The 20,937-nt window shown below is 45.1% G+C and overlaps 3 protein-coding genes across 3 annotated transcripts; all 3 read right to left on the reverse strand.

Moving 5' to 3' along the window:
• Positions 1–9,007: 9,007 nt before the first annotated feature.
• Positions 9,008–9,461, reverse strand: BDV27DRAFT_107547 (uncharacterized protein). Its single transcript, XM_032064444.1, has one exon. It carries the CDS (start codon positions 9,346–9,348, stop codon positions 9,082–9,084), a length of 267 nt encoding a protein of 88 aa, XP_031928197.1. The 5' UTR covers positions 9,349–9,461; the 3' UTR covers positions 9,008–9,081.
• Positions 9,462–10,813, reverse strand: flbD (putative MYB family conidiophore development protein FlbD). Its single transcript, XM_032064443.1, has 2 exons — positions 10,768–10,813; positions 9,462–10,605 (listed from the first exon to the last, which is right to left on the reverse strand). The coding sequence occupies exon 2, from the start codon at positions 10,545–10,547 to the stop codon at positions 9,576–9,578; it is 972 nt and encodes a 323-aa protein (XP_031928198.1). The 5' UTR covers positions 10,548–10,605; positions 10,768–10,813; the 3' UTR covers positions 9,462–9,575.
• An 8,387-nt stretch (positions 10,814–19,200) lies between these two features.
• BDV27DRAFT_144731 (uncharacterized protein) lies at positions 19,201–20,751 on the reverse strand (the record flags this gene model as incomplete). The annotated part of the gene is made up of 5 exons (XM_032070295.1): positions 19,201–19,266; positions 19,304–19,473; positions 19,539–19,542; positions 20,386–20,388; positions 20,683–20,751. 5 exons carry the CDS (start codon positions 20,749–20,751, stop codon positions 19,201–19,203), a joined length of 312 nt encoding a protein of 103 aa, XP_031928199.1.
• Between the last annotated feature and the right edge of the window lie 186 nt (positions 20,752–20,937).

Raw genomic sequence — 20,937 nt, forward strand, 5'->3', positions numbered from 1 at the left:
ATCCAGCAAGTACCGATCACATCGAGCTCCTCATGATGGAATCGGCGGAGTAGAACTTGCCGGGTGTCAGCGTCTGAATCATTGTTCATTAAGCCAACTACACAGCCGGGAAACTTGTCTGATAAAAAGTCATGGACGCCTTGAGCATCGATAATAGTATTCATGAAGTTGACGACATTCTTTCTGGTATCATGCGAGTGCATCCGGCCGAATTGCAGGCTCCACACTGCCTCAGTATGCATAGTATACGATCCCGTTCGAAGTATGGCAGCTTAAAGATTGATTGACCGCTAGTATTATCAGGTTGGAATGGAGACTGGATAGAATAAACTTAGCATGACGATCATTTGTGTACTCGACCCCGTGGTCATTCCAGCAGTTCCTCAGAGTCACCAGTGTCTCACGCATCCCCAAAGCACAAGTCAATTCCCACTGTATATTCAGCAATTCGATCAACGACAAAGGATATGCCTCAGTATTAGCCCTTTTGATAGATACTCTATCTCCCAAATAAATCTGCGTTGCTGTTTCGCAAATTAAACAGCTTTATTCTTCTGCTGGTATCTCTTAATATTTGACGGTAGAAGGTATCATCCTAATACCAATAGCCTTCGAGTTTTAGAAATCGGTAGCCAGAAAACTATGACTTTCAAGACTTCTAATGGGCCGTGACACAAATCGGGCCTACAAAGGTGGCCTCTAATGTAGCGATCAAGGTGCACGTCTCAGCAGTCGAGAGCCTTTCATGGTGTATGTGGTCTTCTTCATTATTCGCCACCATAGCGTGCACTTCTTTAGTGGATTCTCGTTTTTCTTTTCCAGCGCGGGCCTTTTAAGGGCCACGAAATGTATGGCACTGCGATTTCAGCTGTTCGACGGACAAGTCATTATGTATACGTAGTCCGTACAGACCGTCCATTGAAGGTAGTTGCCTCTGACGGCTTCCAATGAGGCCTCGGTATACTTGACTGAATCATCTGGTTCTGCAAGCGACAGCCAAGCAGCCTGGCCTTTGTGGATCAACACGCAGGAACTGAGCTTGAGACGGACCAGCTGCGACCCCGTCCCTGATACAATTGCTTTAGCAGCGAGTTTCTCTGTCCTCCCCCGAACTAAAATCTCCCCGGAGGTGATACCCATCCGGACCATGAGTAAGGGGCAAATGTATGTTAGATCTGATACACAGGCGTTTGAGCGGTGCTTTGTGCTCTTGATTAGGTTTAATGGTAATTGCTCGTGAATTAGTGCTCTCAAGTCGTCAAGGATAGGGATGATACAAGGTTATGTTTGAGGTGAATCTTGGGTGGAATAGCAAAAAATGACCCAGGTTTCTGCTTCCATCCCCGTAAACTTTCCTCGGCTCCCTTCATGGATAGTAGAGCATTATCTCCACCGTTTGGTTTGAATGGTTCTTTCTGAATTGTCCATCTGATTGAGGATGCCACGCTGTAGTATCGTTCCATGCAGCGCCAGGCTGTTTACCATTCGTTTCCGTTCAGTTCTATGACTACCGGCCGACCGACCGGCATACGCTTTTCAGCCATGTTCAAAAGAAACAACGCTGTCATTTTGGATCCCTCACGGCACCCTTACGGCGATAGAAGCTGAACCTTACAGTAGGCATTTATATACCGGTAGGAATATGTATTCCCAGCTTGAGAATCTAGTGAAAGTCTACAGCAGCTATTGACCATTTCATTCTAACCGAGAATGAATACTCGGTATCTGATGAATGGAAAGACCCTACGAGCGATGAATTCACAATTCACGATAGTCCACAAGGCCAGCGTGAAGTGTAAACCCAATTCAATATGAACCTATCGACCTCCAACCCAGACCAAATTGTACAACTGTAGTACAACCATCCCCATCCGGGGCACATGATACCTCCAAATCCCCGGACAAACAAGGAAAAAGCCTGCAGAAGTCATGTAACGGCAATCTGCAGGGAGCAGATCGATAAACAAGGTATGACAGCGCATGCTGCATCCATTGCTCGCAGGCAATCGGACTAATTTCGAATGCTCTGGGTCTGTAACGTTCCGAATTAGGCCAGCAGGGAACACTTGTTCTTCAAAACGTTAGCCCAGGCCAAAAGACAATGGAGCGCATGCCTCAGGAATTACTACATGTCTATGGCCATGTTTTAGTCTTCGGATGTCGTGAAATGCACACAGAGAGAGGGGGGCGAATTTTTATTAATAGCAAAGCGTCACCGCTGGTACAACAAAGTGACATTCAACCTGCTTTCCCCTGAGTAGTGAAGGATGCACTTCGCTGTAGTGGATGTTAACCTATTCTATAGTTCCTTCCCCCCAGTAGATATTGGTTATGCGCAGGATGCACTCAATATTGGCACCCCGCACATGACAGATTGCATTCAGTCTGCTGCTTCATGCCTGTCGAACGTCAAGCATCCTCGGCATCCGACCGACAGGCAGGCAAGCTCACAACATCATGACAAATTCGTCGCATAACCATAACAGGGGAAGCAACATGGATGACGACACTTACCCAAGGACAGAATCCAGTTCCCCGATCGGGGAGGAGGCAAGAAACCAATTTGCGTCTTTTTTTGATCCCCGTGGGATCGAGGGAGTCTACCATACGCAGAGAAAAGCACACGGCGACCGAACAGCCCCGGATTTGTCATTTCTGAGCCTCAGCTGCGTCGAGTCCATGAGGTGCGGCGGATATTACTTCCTTATGCCCCGAGCACACCGGCTTTTTTTTTTTTTTTTTTTTTTTTTTCTTCTGATAGTGGTGGCCGTCGATCTCTCTATTCGTATCAATTTAGTTAGTGTGTGTGTGTGTGTGTGTGTCTAGCTAGCTGATGATGATGATGAGAATGAGGATGATGCAATGTGTGAGTGGAGATCAGCTATAGTACCTGGCAGTAAAAGGCAGATAAGCAGGGATGTATTTGCGATGTATTGGTGTTTGTGTGGATGGTGCACCACCGTTGAGTAACAATATGCATAGTTGTTGAACCCCTGGTTCTGATAATGATAGGGCAAGGAAGGTGTGGTCTCTCCTGCTACTTGCAGGCCATGTCTCATATCAGAACGTCGGCATCTCCGAATTATCTGGTCGCCGAATTGACAAGAAACCCTGAGTAACCCCAAAAAAGCGTTGACTAGAGAGGATTTCTTTTATTGGGGATTAAATCCGAGAGAGGTAAGCCATTGGAAAAGTCTCAGCTGCAATGCATCGGGACACCCGTTCGTTCATACTCTCCCTCCCTACTACAGGTACGGGAAGGAGGTATGTACATACTAACTTACATACAGTATGGATGTATGTTGATACGTACCGATGGCGAGCTGAACAGGAAATACCGCTTTCATACACAACACCACAATACCTCTGTACCGTAATACATACCATCAGTAAAACCTGACGGCAACGGCTGGTATCTGACAGGCTCCACGTGGTTCGCAAAGAACCCCTTGACAAGGGGAGGTTTGTGCTTGGACCATGGGGGCTCTATGAAGCATGATAGGTCTGCACCCTGACTAGCGTATCGCGTATTGGCAAAGAGGTGTACGGTAATACCCACCGCCTATGACAAATTCCTTTCTCGCTGTTTGGCACCCGAAATGGCTTAGTGAGATTTTTGGGGTTGATTTCATTATTTTCTGAATGGTCCCTGAGTGGGGGGAGAGATCACTGACTTGTCCTCATGCTGGCCATAGCGGCATCCTTTAACTACGACGACTATAGCCTATACTACCTGCTAGTAGTACTACCTTCGCTTGTTTCCAAAAAAGGAGACATGCTTTGGTCTTTGCGTTCCAGACAGGGGATAATTGCGAGGAGATCGGCTATTGGCCTCGTGGAATATATCTCGATCAGGAAAAGGTGTTATGGCGGTGCGGCGATGTGGCTGACCCTTTCAGCTGGCTGTGGCGCAGAAATAAATAGTCTGTGTATAGATCGAGTCTACAATAGTACGGAGTACATAGTCTGGTTTGACAAGCCACTTGTGAAGGGTGAGGCTGAATCCACGACCCCTGAAAACCGGAAAATACCATACTAACACCCGCTGTCTGTACTGTACCCGTTACTTTTATCCCCCATCTCCCTGTTAAGTCTGTATCGTATATACACCCATGTATGATACAGCCAATACTAACACACAGCGACTTTTCCTCTTTTATTGTCAGCAAAATCCGCCGATCACGGGAGGACCGGTAGGGCGGGTACCCTAATCCCAGAGAAGACTAGCGATCAGCAAGACCACCGAGATCCTCCGTCCACCAATAACAAGGCCGGGCAATTCGATTCTCAACGTTCGGTGCAGTGACTGAAAGGAAATCGATCAACCGGTCCGCCCAACTAACTTTCAAAGCAAAAGAAAAAAAAAAAAAAAAAAAAGAGAGAAAGTTGATCCACCTTGCTTCAGGGGGTGGTAAGAGGGACCGTGTGCACAAAAGCTCGGAAATCAATTACCCTGTATCAACAATGCAGAGCATAAACCTACTCCTACTCCAAGTGTTAACTACTTGGCTGTACATACCAACTATGCTCAGCTACTACCTACTTAGTATTATTTCTTACTAATTCAATATTTCTTCTTTTTTCTGTATGAGTTAAGTACAGACAAGTGGTCCACCGTCAAGTATGCATGCATATGCAGAATCACAATGTCAATTCCCTAACGAGGAGGAGTGATAGGTTGCATATGCATTCCGCCCCCTGTCATGTTCCGCTGTTCCGCATATTAAATTTTAGATAGTCACGAGTTAGCATGTTTTTGACATCTAACGGATGAACCTGGTCTAGACATTTGGTTTTTTTTTTTTTTTTTTTCGTGTGGGAAAAAGAAGATGTGGATCCCTTTCTCTCACCCTCACCTGGACTACTGGGTATATGTTCTCTAAACGAACCGTGATAGAATGGAAAGAGAATAAACTAGAACAAAACGAACAACAACAAAAAAAGGAAAAAGTGAAGAGAAAAAAAAATACACACCGCGGAGGTAGATAGCCAACGAACCCACCCATCGTCCCCTACTTACCCTTCCCTAAGTTGAGGGCTGGGCACTCTCCTCCCCATTCCCAGTGGGTAAAAACTACGGAATTCCAGATTATTGGATACCCTAGCGCGATAGTGGATTGTGAGCTCTTCAACTCAGCGACTGAAAAATGAGATCTCGATGTTGAAAAAGAGATTTTTTCTTTTTCTTTTTTTTTTTTTTTTTTTTGTTGTTCTTATTTGTTTTCTGCACGTCCTTTCTCGGTTAAGTAGATGGTTGATCGGTTGTACCCGATAGCATGGTAGCTATTATTTTCTTATTTTTTCCTTTTTGGTCCCGAGGACTTGGCTCTTGTGCATCTTCGGGGAGAAAAAACCCCAACACCAATGAAATTCAGAGAATTAAGGAAGCGGTACCTGGTTATTCAATCAAGTTCATAATATTAAGAACCCACTACATTTCCAGCGGTGTAGCTATGTACATAGTCATAGACACATACATAACATATATCATCATCACCATCAACAGCACACCCCCACCAACCATAGAAGTAATCTCCGTAATTTGAAATCCTCAATCGGTCAACCCCGCTAAAGTAATATGTAGTCTTTAGTCTTGTAGGTTGCAACCGATAGAAATCTTGATAAGTATGATCCCATTAGTCAAATTTAGTTATATTAAAAAATTTCCTCAAATAGAAAATTTAATTAAATGAAAGGTAAAGTCGGATTTCAATTCCGGCCCAGCATGCAACTACGTACTTACCATAGTAACCATACAGAGAGTAGCATCCGGAGTACATCCGCCTCGTCTCTCCGCCCGCTAATAGTAGTAAGCACTCCGTATGTAGTTAGTAAGTACGGAGTACTCCAAGTAACTTACTCCAAGTAGGTAGCGAACCTCTGACCCCACCTCGATATCAAAAACTCCAGACTATCCCGCGGAACAGTCCATCGACGCGGCCGTTTCACATCTCAAACTACTCCGTAGCTGGCCCTTGGTTCTGGGTCGGCTGCAACTCTGACCACGGGAAGATCACTGCGGTTTGGAGGGCCAATGAGCGTTGTTGTAGAAGATGTGATCAGGGCTTTTTTTCTTTTTTTTTTCTTTTTTTCTTTTTTCTTTTCTTTTCTTTTTTTTTTTTCCCTCTTCTTGCCCTGTTTTTCTGGTTCAACTCCCGATTTGGTAATGATGGAAGTTGCCGGAGTTATTACTCCTTTGGCCCGTTGGGAGTGATATAATTAGATCTTTCGTGCAGATATGGATCTCGGGAGGAGAGTCAATCGGGGGTTCTGAAACGTGAGACTTTTCGTCTGATCTCTTGGTTGTTGGTTATGAACTGATAACTGTCGAGGTACATAACGTAGGCTCGTGAGATTAAGCGTATTGGGATCGCTGAGGTTTCCCAATTGGGTCAACAGTCTACGACCCAGGATGTTACATTCCGGGGAGTTAGTTAGCTAGACAGCTCACTAGGCTACTAGCTAGGCAGCTAGAGCTAAGGTACCGTAGCTCTGAGGAGGGCTGTGTATTTGGCCTCTGCACCGTCGTATTCTATCTTCAACAACCTCAACGCACCTAGTGACTAGTAGTAGTTAGTATGAATATTATACCAGCCCGTTAGTCAAGCTAAGGTCGGAGTCTTTCCAGACGTGGAGTGGACCAGTGAAAAAGGGAATCGAGCCAATCACCCGTGAGAACTGACGGATTCCCCACTAAAATATATTAAAGCCCTATTAAAACCCGAGATGATCTGCCAATCAGCGGCCAGGGTTCCCTTTTCCTCTGGTTGCCGATGAAGCAGGATGATATAAATAATTCCATCTATCTCATATTAATTAATTCCGGGTGATCAGGAGAAGCAGCATTGGGAGGTTTCAGCTGTCAACTTGGGGCTTGTTGGGGTGTCATTAATTGAGCAATATAAATAGATTGCATCTTAATTTGTTTCGTCGTCTGACACGTTATTATCAATCAATCAATCAATGTTTGATATCTTTGCCTTGGATTTGGAGAAAATTGCCAATAAACCCCTGATTTACATGTTGGTCTCGAGGAGAGAAGTCCAGATGGTCAATTTTTCTTTGCTGCAACGGTTCTCCACTCGGCTAAATCGAATTATCGAATCATCACGATCGGATCGGAATCGGCAATACGTCACGTTCAAGAGGAGGAGCGAGAGGAAACTAATCGTCCGCTAACTGACGCTAACGACGAGTATTCCAAATCAATGGGAAAACGATCGTCGTTCCAGTGCTGCGACCGTCTCTTGGTCCGGGCCAGGGGTGCGTTGATGAGGTAAGTCGACAATCTCATTGTTCGTCAAGAGTGCGTCGTCGGGTATCGTGAGAGTCGGCTGGATAATTCGGCAACGGAGGTGTTTTTTTTACTTTTCTTTTCTTTTTTTTTTTCTCTCTCTCTCTCTTGATATTTCCGCCGGATTCACATTCCATTTGGAGAATTAACGTTTTCAACGAAAAGCATAATATTTTAAAAATTTAATGAAATACCGAAGCGAGTCATGTCATAGTATGTCAAAGGTTAGGGGGACGTCCCTTCGTAGAATAGCGACCGCCGACGAAAATCAAATGTAACTTTATTTTCATGTATTTGGGTTCAATGATGAACATGCTCGGTTACCCCATCTTGCAAAGACTTGCAAGAAAGGAGGCATTATGGCTGGCTGAAGTGAGCGCGCTGGTGGGAATTTATGTCGGTATATCCGTACACTTACCAAATCGGCACCCTCGCAGTGATGAGCATGATTATTACTATATCATATATACGATCAGCAATTTCGATCAAGCTGAATGTGGCTTTCCCACCGATTCCTCTGCAGCACTGTGGCGAGTCGGACAGGGAGGCTCGACGACTATTGAGGCCATCCTTCGATTACTATTCGCACAGCCCCGTCGAGACCAAAGAACTAGAGTGAGATAGTGAGGTGATCAGTGTGGCACACGCACAAGAGTGGCTGGTGCCAGCGTTGCTTTTCTTTTTTTTTTTTTCTTTTGGTCCTTGTTTGCTTTTTTCCTAAGATCTGGTCTCTTGCGTTTTGTGGCCCAATGTTTGTAGATCCCAGTCCAGTAAGGATGTCAAAAGGCGAACGGCAAGGTCCAGTCGTGAGAGATAGTACAGTATGAACATGACCAATACGTATGTACATGCATACCCATATACCCAGTGGATACAACCACCACGTAGTCGGGTTCTAGGACAAAGCCTGCAGCTTCGACAGACGTGTAGAAGGTCGATCCTCCTGAGACCGTTGGCAATTATGCACAGGGAGGAGACTCAAGGGAAGAAGCAATGGATGTCCGGAACGGGGAACGGGGAAACCGCATTGCCAACGCTCAAGCCCAGTCCAATCGTCCCGGGTTAAACTTTTGGGCAACAGGAACCTTACCTACCAAGTTCCAAGTTCCAACAGAATTATGGGAACCTACTGCACGTCAAAGTTTGCATGGTGAACCATTGAGAGCATCCAAGCGCCCTGGGCTGAGTCGCGATTTGCATGAACCATACTGGCTTCCTATCCATTCATTTGGACCATGCCTTGAAGGATCCGTGGTGGATGGAGGACAACTCGTCAGCTGAATTGGAAATCGATCTATCGATCCCAACTTCCCAACCAAGCGTGGTATGCATGCAAAATATAGTGGTGGTGGGGGGAGGGGGGTGGTTTCCCTTGCTTTTTGTTTCTTTTTTTTTTTTTTTCTTCTTCTTTTCGAGGATCTCCTGTCTCACACCTAATAAACTTACTTATTAGTATTATTATTTATTTATTTATTTTTATTTTTTTTTTTGCGTAGAAGTGGTATCACGTTTTCTCTCCTTTCTCAACTCGCCTTCGGATATCACTCAGCCGGTGGCAACCCCCTTGCGTCCTCCTCGTGAGGTTCAGTCGCAGACAAATGCCGATGACAGCCAGCCACAAAAAGGGAGAGTTCAGCTGAAGTGTGTCGGCAGTGGGGATACCAACTGACTAGTATCATGCCTATCCAAGAATGAACGGTAAGAACTAGGAGATCCAGAGTGGAAAATATGAATTAAGACTCGATATCATACACAAAAAATCAAAAGCATCATAAGTTTCATTGTAATCAACATTCAACAACAGCCAGGGGTATTATTAAAGTCCAAGCACACACATAGTGGATCCCAACCGAGTATCCAAAAACACAGACCTGTACACATGCAGAAAAAAACAGATCATCCGTCACTCCCGTCTTTTCTCTAAACCATCCAAAGTAGTCATCCACCCAACGATGACCGTAGAAACTCAACAATTCTCCGAACATGCTTTTGTACCAATTCAAAGAGGCACCATGATTACCACGTGACCCGCCGTGGATATATATGAAAATCATCCAGCAAAATGTACATGATATAGATACAAAGGAAATGCAAAAACAAAAAAAATAAAAATAAATGAAAAATGAAAAATGAAAATTGAAACCAAATGGTCAAAAGAGTGACAAGGGGTCGGTCAAGCATATACATAAACGCTTCCAGGATATCATCCAGAATGAAGCAAATTAAGGCAATAAAGTATGCGAAAGATGTCGTGCGATCATTCCAAGGCGAAGAATCGTCATTAGTTCAGCAGGTTGCTGAGGCCCATGCGCGAATCACGTGGGGATTCGGCTTTAGGTGCCTCTGGTTGAGACTCTTCGGGGGCAACAAGCCAGGTCTGCGACAACGAGGTTGAGTGCTGGTTCCAAGGCTGGTTGTCCGAGACCCATCTGGGTTTGAAGGGCAGATCGGCAAAAGTGTCGGACTTCTTCGGGGTTGACCACATGTAGACCTCATCCAATGAGCTCTGCTTGCGGAAGTCGCCGTATTGTTGGCGGGTGTCCACGGGAAATGGCAGGAGCTGTGGCGATGCGATGGTCCTAGGGGATGCGGAGGAAACTGAATTATGGTCTGAGACCATGGATGGTGGCTCCAGGGAGGGAGTATGAGAAGCGTCCGAGTAAGCAGGCGAGGTCAAAGGCGTCTCGACTGGGCGGTTGAGCGCGGGGAGTGTGTAGATAGGCGTCAGTTGGCGAGGGGCGTCAAGGGAAGTGGTCGAGGTGGAGTCCCGCCTCGACCAGGAAGTAAGAGGTCTATCGGTCGAGATAGAAGTAAAGCGAGACCGGCTGGTTGGGCTGCTCAAAGACACGGAGGCGCGTGCATATGGGGCTTCAATTCGACCATTGAAAGTGCGTGAGATGTGCGTGGTACTCGAGGTGGGGAGCCCTCTCCTCTTGCGGTTCATACTGCCATTCCACCAGTTCTTCACTGCGTTGTCGCTGCGATTGCCGAGTCGTCGGGCAATTTCGGCCCACCGCTTGCCCATTTCGTTCACCATCCGCTCAATCATCAGACCCTCATCCGCGGAGATAGGCTCGCGGTTCAAAGATGGCTTAAGATTCTGGTGGAATCGTTCCCGGCATTGCTTGGGAGACCGGTAGTGCATGTGCTGCGAAATGCGCACCCAGTTGTTGGGACCTTGTTCCCGAACCAACTGAAGTAGCAATTGATCCTCTTCAGGGACCCAAGGTCCACGGCGATGAGTAGGTGCCATTATAGATAAAGTCTTTGATGCGTTGAAGAGATCGTCTTTCACTTTGTCACTTTGTTTCCTGTGACAGTCGGTTAGATGGGTATAAGTAGTAGAAGAATACGAGTTGATCCGAAGTAGTGAAAAGTAAAGTAATAAAGATGCAGGAGTGCCAGTAATTAAAAGAAGGGCACAGGGCGGGGAAGGTTGACAGTTAATATAATAAGGGAGGTTGAGTGCTTACCGATGGTGGGGGGTGGTCGACTTAGTGCACTAGAGATTAAATCCCACAAGTGCTTATATATGTGTGTTGGGGGAAAGGGTAACCAGGTACCTAGATCCTGGAAAAGATTGCTTTGGTGAATGGATGGATGGATGGATGGATTGAAAGAAGTTAAGGTTCGAAAGGTACGACGGTCCAGGTGGTAGATATATCTCTAGAAGAGTAAGGGGAAGAGACGGGGAATTTTGAAGTGATGGACAAGTACGAGGAGGGATGAGGTATGATCAGTTTTATAGCAATAATCAGAGAATAGGTACAATGACCAGGGAGACGGGTCAGAGAAAAATGGACTACTGCTCCACACTTAGAGCACGCTATAGGAGAAGATCTGATCCAAGATCTCGGAGAGCTGACAGTTGTCGGAGGTATAAAATAATAAAATAAAATAGAAAAATTAAATTAAAAATCAAAAATTATTTTTTTGGGGGGTGATTATTTTATTTTTTTTAAAAAATAATATGATTTTATTTTATTTTTGTTTTATTTTTCCCCTTCCCGCAGATTTCGTTACCACCAATGTATTGTCACACTCGTCACGAGCACTTCTGTATGTAATGTTTGTATCTTAGGTAACTTCCGACTTCTACTTGGTACACGCACTCATACCTGACTTGAAAGCAGGTTTTGTCACTGTCTACTCCGTACTCGAGTTCATCAATTGCTACCTTGCTACAAAGGGGCTCCAGGTGTTATCCCTAGAGGCACAGGATGGTTCGCCTCCACAAGGTTCTCTAATTATGTTCGCTTAGAGATATATTGTACATACGTAAACCAGATGTACATCGTTTATCTAAATATGGAGCCCGGTATGTACATACAGATATACTTACAATACTCCGTACGGAGTACCCGACATACCTGGATAGTACTCCTGGAAGGTGTCAACGTAATGACAGAAGATACTCGAGTGGGGAAAATGAAAAGACAGGCTAAACATTCTTTGCAGTATCTTCTTTGGGTAAGACCCATCTTTAGCCTATGAATTTGACAGGGTAATAATTTTGAAGCACACCCATGCACGACTTCCCTCAAATTAATATAATTTTATTATTCTTAAAAAAAAATAAAAAAAAAGAAAAAGAAAAAGAAAAAGAAAAAAGAAAAAAGAAAGAAAGAAAAAAAAAAAAACAAAGTTCTGAAGCGCAGGGGAATTTCCGGATCGTGGGGGAGAGATTTGCCACTATATGCTATAGTAACAGACTCTACCACAGGACTGGTGTTGCAACAGGGACCCTTGTAGTACTAATGACTTGTGTGTGAAACATGAATATGCGTCTACTTCGCTTTTTATTTCCTAATTGCTTTTTAGGTGTACACCAAGCAGACATCGCGAGTCATTCATTGTATGAGAGACAGCGACATGAGACCGTCCAGGGGGTGCGGAAAGACTTTGTTAATCATTCCTCCTCGCAAGGCTCACCCTGGTCACGATCTCCTTCTCTATAATTATTATACATATGTATGTACGCCATCCCAAGTACTAGGCCTATGGAGATTTAACTCCGACGCCGCTATATCGGCCTTAACGTCTAGGAACTTTTAGGAGAAATCAATGTAGTATCTGTAGGACGAACAGACGTAGTTTCCGGGTTAGTAAATAATCAGCCTCCATTCTACTAACCTATTCTTTTATTTTTATCACATTAGTCCATCCGCTCGTATATGCAGTGGAGACCATGTTCAGGGGAAAGTGTCGTCGAGATAGCAGAGAACGGTCGTTCCTGAGTCAGTCACGACTCAATAAAAAAGAAAACCATTTAATTTTAATGGGGCCGGAGTATAGGAACGACAAGTGAGTGCGAGGAAGACCCCACGGTATCAATCATTAATTAGACTGTGTGGGAGGCAAAAGGGAAAAAAGGAACAAAAAATTAAGGTCCGATCATCTCCGTGGGCTAGTGTACTGAGTACACTCATGGCCGATCCACTCTCGACACCTTGAATATGAGGTTGGCCTATGCTCGTCTAGGTTCAGGGCCCTGACAGGAGAACGGGAGCGGCAGAAACGGTCTGTGGTAAGCAAATGAGGAAAAGTCCGGTGTGTTGGGTGAGCGGGGCTTTTTTTTTTTTTCTTTTTTTCTCTTCCCTCTTTCTTATGGTCAGGATTACATATTCTTGCATCTTAAAAAGCCAAAAAAAAAATTAAAAATAAAAAATAAAAGGGGGGTAAGTGTGTACTTCGTAGGTGGAAAAAGGAGAACCAACTCCGTGAAGAAAATAATAATAATAATAATACAATTCTGACAATATTAAAAACTGATACTAACAATATTAAGACTACAGTGTAATATGGTAAGTGCGAATCAAAAATAATCGATCTGGGTCTGTCGAAATTGTCGTTGATGAAAATTATACCAACAGATTGGGTTAGTGTTAAGCTAGTGTGGTCGAATTGGTATCATGTCGCGATCAAGGCAGACAAAAGCTTCATGGCCATAGCTCCGGGCAACAGCAGTGCCTTCCCAACGAGAAACGGCGACTTCGGGGACCCACTGTTGACGGGCAGTATCCCTGCCCAGTCATGGCAGACAGATCCTTTCGTGCATTGATAGTGCATCGCTCTTAGTCTGTTTCAAGAGGTGCCGACCTTGGCCTGGTAGCTAGTACTAGTTGACCGGCAATGGGGGGGGGTGGGAGTGGGAAAGGACAAGGCATTATTGACAGGTATTAATTCCATTTTCTTTAATTATGATTAACAAATTAGGCAAGAGTCAAGGAAAGCAGAAAACAAATCAAATCCAATAAAAAGGGTGACGAAGGATGAGAAAACACCACCCGATCCAAATCCTCAGCCAGCCATGTTCACTTATCACTCCACTCCCCGTGGGCCGTTTACTTAGTACTTACTACTTACTACAACATGAACCGTTTGTGTGGGGGCCATGATTGGTGCAGTGCGTCTAATTCTAACAATTTGGAATCATTAGACTTCGCTTTACTCAACATGGTTAAGATCATCGTGGAGATCGTGAATCTCGAACGGAGGGAACCTTTGCCTCGGTGCCAGTGGCTTCGCAAGTTACCGAACACTTTCCATTACTGGAACTTACCTCCCTAGGCTTAGTCATCTGGATCGCCCTCCCAATTAGGAAATCTGTGAGGTCATCCAGCCCTAATGTTCAGCTCCTGTAAAACAACACAGCCATTGTTCAAGTCCATGAGGCGTATTGAAACCTTGAAGAATCTGTTCTTGGCCATTGTCATTTATAGATTGGTATTACTTGGAAGAGAAGAGAACCGAAAAGGGTTTCATTCGGAGAGATTACTGAGTTTACAGGTATGATCATCTTCATGCAATTACAAAATAGTCATGATCCCGCCAAACTCAAAGAGCAGCAGGAACATGAACAAAAGTACCTGATAACGAAGGCAAGAGGGGTGACAGTGTCCAACCATCTTCTTCAGTTCATGTTCCTGACTCACGTTCGCTGCACCGTCAACCGGATACAGGATACTGGAGACTGGGTCCAAACTCGGCTCACCTCTGTGCCGCCGATGCAGGACGAAGATTGACAGATCTCATGGGCACCCTTCTTGCCGTCCCCATTTCACCTTCCATTCACCTTCCACCGTGCAATGCTCCGTTTGGCTGTTGACCCTCCATCTGCTAGTCCATGCATCATCATGCAACTGCGCTCGAACGAACCGGCTGAAGATGGTTAAGAGGGGGACGGGGAAGTCGGGAACATCCGCAAATGGATAGGTACTGAATGGACCATTTAAAAGAATGGCATTGAGCCGTAACTCCGGTTCCTCTGATTGGGTTGACCCCGACTTTTAGCCATGAATCGAGGATCCTGCGTGCAGGGACGGTGCCGCTGTGTTGGTGTTCACAGTGGGGAGGGCAGCAAAAGAAAAAATCACGATGGAAAAAGCAATTATACTGAACTATAGAGCACTATCGTTCCTCCCCTATCCACATATACCTATATCACAGATCGAGTAATGGCCATCGGCGATTTTTTCTCCGATTAATTAGACAGACAAGACTGATTGGCCGATCTGGATGACCTCGATGAGGACTGAGTTCCAGGACAGTGGAATGGGAGTATTAAGCTTCGGCAAGGAAGTGATCAGGATGTAAAGCGATCGACCATGTGGAATGGAAGGCTCGCTTCCCTGCGATGATAAGTAACATGTCGATGGTGCCGAGTCTCTCTGCAAACTAGCAAAATACAGTCGGATTGACTTTGAGGGAAGCGCTGTCATGCAAAGCGGCAGGAGTCCATCACATCCCTAGAGTTGGAGGCATGCAGCGTAGTGGATAACTTATCCTGTCAAAGCTGTCACACTATATGCACCATAGCAACCATAAATTACATGACAATCAATATGACAAGGCCCGCGACGCATGGCAGATACCACGAGCGGGAATATCATTGAACTGTAATACCGCATACAATTTTGGATTTAATTCTTTATTTTTTCCAAAAATAACCCTCCTCAGTTAAATTAATTTTTAATATTCTTCATGTACGGAGGACAGATGATGCAGTGATCAGTCAAATATCATAACGAATTTAACCGGTACGGTCGATCCCTCATCCAAGCGTACGACTAATTAGGGTGCATCGACCGCATGACGTGAGCCTCGATCTGCCTGGCCATTGGTCAGCATATTTAAGGTATTTGTCATTCTGGGGCGGGTGGATCCCGTACCTTTTTGGGTAAAGATAGGCGGGATATTTCTCTTTGTTGAGATCCGAAGAGGCTTTAATTCCCTTTTTTTTGGGAGAGCATCCCATGTGCTCACATGGATCATCCAGACAACTACCAACAATAAAGGAGCTTCCTATTCTGGTAAAGTTGAAACAAAAGTAATCCAGGTGACTGGTAAGTTGTGAAGAACAACCGTCGATAAACAATGATCAACCGTCACACATCAAATTTCGCTTGACAAGAAATAATCCTCGCCACTAGATTACATATTCTCGATCGAGATATTACTACTGGAGTAGTACTATCCATTTCCGAGCTGGTCGTTGGACTAACATACTGTACTATGCTCCCCTCACCCCCAAAAGGACCCAGTTCGTGGCAAATAGTGGGGTAACCGCTTTTCCCTGACGTTTGTTGATGTGAAATCTCGCCCTGAGCTTCGTTTACTGTTTGAGGCAGTGGAACTAGTCCAGTCTAGCACCGATGATGTCCATGGGGTTCTTCGGGGACCCCTCGGCCTCCTCTCGTTGTGCTTAGTATCTTCTAGGAGCCAGACGATCTTCTGGCGAGGGAGCCAATGTGGTAACGCCAGTCACGTCTGTGGGCGGTCATTGACTTGCCATGTGGATGGGTCCTTGCGATCCACCCTCGTGGTACGCAGCAAACAAAGAACTACACACAGATCCATTCTATACTTCTTACGTATCTATACACGTTAGATCTTCCGGGTCAACCTAAATATTACTCAAGCCTGCTGGATGCATCCATGTCAGGAGAATTCCAGAGAAAGGGGAAAGAACACAGGAAGAATAATACGGCCTGGTTCGATCATCAAAGCAGACAGGTCACAATACCCGATCAACGGCTGACCCGAAAACTTATATTGGACTATTGATTGATCGGAAAGCGCTTAGTAGTGGAGTCGGAACCTCGACAATGCGATACGCTACACGCGCTGACTGTTAGAGTTTTGGACCCGAATGGTCACCAAATGGTACCCTCTAGCCGGTACCAATCAAAAGTCCGGCACGTATTTGAGTTTTCTCATTCTAGTTCATTAACATCCTGCAGGACAGGGCGATCGGCCCTGTCAATTGCCTAAAATGCCGTGATACAGCACACATAGGCGACTTTGGATTGGATGCCTGGGGCATCACCACTAGCCGTACCAAACTTCCGGGCTTACGAAGTTTCGAGATGGTTTTTTTTTCTTCTATTAATCTTCTCTGTCCATGTGCATGAGGGTAACGATCCAGATCAAAGAAAGCATGATCTGATGCTCTCTTCGATGTAGGCCAAAAATAATTACATGTATCACACCAAGCGTCCATCAGCACGTTTCAGGACACGTTTGGGGTTTGACATGGATGAGGACCCTTAAGTAAAGTATATCCCTTTTACGCAGGTTGTTCAATGCTGTGTAACCCCCAAAAAGTAAATGAACCAGGATTCCCGATGCAGGATACCCTGTATGGGGAGGGGGAGTGGTTTAGAGTGGAGCGAACGGCTCTCTCGCATCCGCAGCTGTTTCCTGACTGTCGGGCCTCCTACTCTGCGAACCTCAAGAGGCCCGAGCACCCCTCGGAGCGCAGTTTGACTTGTTTGTACGGATCAGAGGGGAAAAGAAGAAAAAAAAAAAAACTAATTAAATGCCAAGGACATGTATAGCGTCGCTGTGTGCACTCCATATTAATTCTTGGGCGCCAAAGGATTGCGTCAATGGATCTACTACTATTTGTTGGACAAGGTAATCGCTTCTGGATCCTGTCTCAATCTAGTAGGAGTCGAGATGGCATGTTCTAGAGCAACAAAGTGACAACGGAGCTGTCATCCATCCATACAGTAGGTACTGAGAAGAATGATCGGCAGCTTGTAACAGACCGGATACAGGGCTGCATAAGATACCAATAATTCCATACATACAGAAATAAATACATCAATACGGTGACCGTATGTCCTGCAGGAATCATGGTTTCCATACACAGAACAATGGTAATATATATATATATATATGTGTGTGTGTGTGTGTGTTTATATCAAATCCGAAAGACAAAGGTCTAATCAAGATAACCTCGAGTGACAGGTAAAAATTAGGAAAATTAAGATTTCCCTTTGATAGTTTAAAAACCAAAAAAACGTTGTGTAGAAAGAATAGTAGGTAAAGAAAATATACCAAAATCTTGGGTCCATCGTTTCTTGTCAGAATAATCGACCTTTTTTAACTCATACCCGTAAAACGGTGAACCTTTCCCATGAGATGTACTAATCGAGATAGTAGATAAGTACCAGAATCTAATTTTGGTTGACTTAGCGTTGTTGTATGTGCCTCGTAAACTCCCTCGAGCCAAAGAACAATGGTTCTGGATCCTTGGGACCATAAATGACGTTGAAGGTACCTTGGAGGGAGGGGAGTGTGTGTGTTTACGACCTAAGATTGCTCCATACTTACCTAGAAGGGGGGGAAGTGTTGGCTTGTCCTGTCAGAAAATACGAAGAGGGAGGTGGGCTCCGCTCTGTTGGGCCGGCGTCCTCTCTCTGTCTCTCTCTTTTTTTTTTTTTATTATTTCTTTTTCCCTCGGGCTTTATGAGTGAGAGAAGTGTCGGGGACCATGTGGTTCCCGATTCGCCCAAGTGCCCGGTCTGAGACGAATCTCCCGTTCTGGTTTAGTTTCCATTCAGCCTCTAACTCAACTAGGAGTTCATTTTTGTTCCCACGGACTTGTCACTTGTTGGTTCCCTAGCCCTAAACCTAACTCAGGGATTCGGACAACGACTATGTATGTCCGGATTTGTATATAGCCAATTTATGCATAACATATTCAAACATGACAGTTCTTTTTGCCAGGTTGAACTACGACTCGATAGCGGTTCAATAAATCCTACGCCTATGAATTCCTGTACCATGTCTTCACTTAATTTGATTTTAGTCTCTTTCCTAATCGGGGTAGTTATATATCCAGTACCCTGTAGAAATAAAATCAAATCAAAAGAGTCGATTGCTGGTGCCCAACGTGAGGTCTAGAGAATCCTATAGTATACGTTTTGTTCTTCTTCCTCATTGCCCTCCCCAACTGCCAAAGAAGAAGCGGCATCATTGTGACGCCACATTCCTAATCTAGTGGTATATGGCCTGTAAATTACCTAATGGAGAAGTCACCCAACCTCGAAAGAGTAGTAGATATCGCGCAGTCCTTAAGATGCCCTTTGTCATTACCCGAAGCCACGGCAAGGTTCAAACGTTCCCTAGGTTCCAGATCCATGAAGTCGGGATTCTCTTCATCAGTCCCACCTCTATACGAAGAACAACTACGTAGATTCAAAGATGTTAAAGCCACCTCGTACCGATTCTTTCAAGCAGAACGGGTGACTTTTTGCCCGGGAGGAGTGGAAAGCCATCCGTCTCTCCATTGTACCCAATTGATTTGCGGGTCCGGTGTTTGGCTTCTACAGGGATGCGATGGTGAATGAAAAAAAGACGGCATCTCGAACATCTTGTTTGACAACCCTCCCCCCCCCCCGCCACCTGGGATATCCCCATACAAACTAGGCCGTGATCCTAGAATGAAACATGATCCTGGTAGAAACGTAGTGGCGTCGAGAAACACCGGGATGCTACAGAGCTAAGCATCGGATTTTCAACTCGCGCGTATGGCTAAAAAAGCCGTTGCACATCATCAAATGAGGGATATCTTGGACTCCCGTTCATACGCGGTATCCACTGATCCGCTAGAATCTTTACCTATAGTGTTCTATTCTTTGTCCTAGCGAGCCATCGGTGAATGTGAGCGTGCTGGTAGTTGTCTCATTACGGTCGGAGTAGTTTTGTCAGATGGCCCACCAATGCAGACACTTTGACGACAGGACCAGCGTGTGGGGAAGGTCGCGGGACATGAGACCAGATGATTTGACTTTGCTCAGAGACTATCAGTGCAAAGAGTCCCACAGGAAAAATGCAAGTCTGCGATGTGAAGAGGGGTTGCAGGTCCTTTCGGGCTCTAGTGAAACGGTCTGACAGATAACAATTCGAAAGTTAGCAGTCAATGCACTCTGTCAGAGCATTACTGGATAAAAACCTCCCTAAAAAGGAAGTGACAATATACTCAAGATTTACAAAACAAGACAGGCTTGTAACGTCCAGCGACCTTCACTGTATTACGGCGAAATTGTCAGAAATATAGTGACTAACCGATACCGTACTCGCTGGTATATCTTGTCTGTCTGCAGACGGCAAAGTATACCAATCGACTCTCCTTGTCGGAATGGCTCTGTGATCTTGATGGCGTAGGTATTGTCAGATTAGCGCCACCGCACATCCACTGGGTGGGCATATTCTCGCCATCTGCGGCATTTTCCTCCATATCCAAGTAGATAGGTCGTCAGCTCAAAGCGTTCAAGGAGCATTTGGAGGCAATGTGACTGGACAATCAATCCAGTCAACGTCAAATAAGGAGTGGTTCGTGTACGCGCGACATCTTTGCCCCCGCTTGCATCCTCGTGGTCATGGATTTTCCTTGCATGAGTCGCATATCCGTATGGCTGGGAAACAAGATCCAGTAATTGACAAGAGCAACTCAAACTTTCTTTCCATGAACGAGATTCATCAATAAGAGGCCGTCAGTACATCCTTTCCTTACTTGGCCTGTTCGTGTGCTGCACACTGCTACCTCGCCTTGATCTTGGGGGCCTTAACTGGCTGATCGTTCCGATAGCTTTCCAGCCATTGAAGTCTCATGAAGTGAATGTAACCATAAATAATCCTGAATTTAGATCTCTCAAAAAATGGTTAGTGGGTATGAAACAGCAGCGGCCCGATGATGATGAGAGCCCGTGACAACCCCTTGCCTTTTTTGGTCAAGCAAGCGTAGTTGTATTGATCATTTTTTTTCTTTGTCCATCACCTTAAGTTACTCTTCCACTTACCATCTACCGTCAATCCAGGAAGCTTTCACTCATACATCTCCGATACTTGAGAGTATGGCTATCATTACGTACTACACATCATATCCCCGAAAGCATAATCATTTGCCGTTCACTATCACAGAGGGGAAGATTAGACCAAGCATGACTCGAGACGTAAGCAGGGAAATGCTTAGCGGGCCCCCTCACCACGAATCCTTCCAGCAACATCTCGTGGGTTCACTGTTGCTTGTACACTTCGAGACTAGGTGAGCAACTAGTCCTTACAGAGTGAACTTTCATCATCGGGCAAAAGCTTACTGATTGCTGCATGGTCAGTGTTCTGGTCAGATATCCGGTAATAGTTAGAAAAATCTTCATCTCGGCCATGATTTCACTGTGACGGAGAAAAAAAAAAAAAAAAAAAGTACCGCTGCCCAAATCTTTTCATGGAAGCGGTCCATGATATTAGAAATACTGAAGGACTAGCGATCTACTAGTATAACTTAGTGATCGCCTAGTCAGTTCACTATGGGCTCGGCTATGAGCAATGCGGGCTGTGTGCACGGTATCTAC

Source organism: Aspergillus caelatus (genome assembly GCF_009193585.1).
Source record: "Aspergillus caelatus strain CBS 763.97 unplaced genomic scaffold BDV27scaffold_75, whole genome shotgun sequence".
In the NCBI taxonomy this organism is placed as follows: domain Eukaryota; kingdom Fungi; phylum Ascomycota; class Eurotiomycetes; order Eurotiales; family Aspergillaceae; genus Aspergillus; species Aspergillus caelatus.

What these genes read in the sequence shown, in the direction of transcription:
- BDV27DRAFT_107547 (XM_032064444.1), bottom strand. Translation starts at nt 9,348, where the DNA reads ATGATTTTCATATATATCCACGGCGGGTCACGTGGTAATCATGGTGCC.
- flbD (XM_032064443.1), bottom strand. Translation starts at nt 10,547, where the DNA reads ATGGCACCTACTCATCGCCGTGGACCTTGGGTCCCTGAAGAGGATCAA.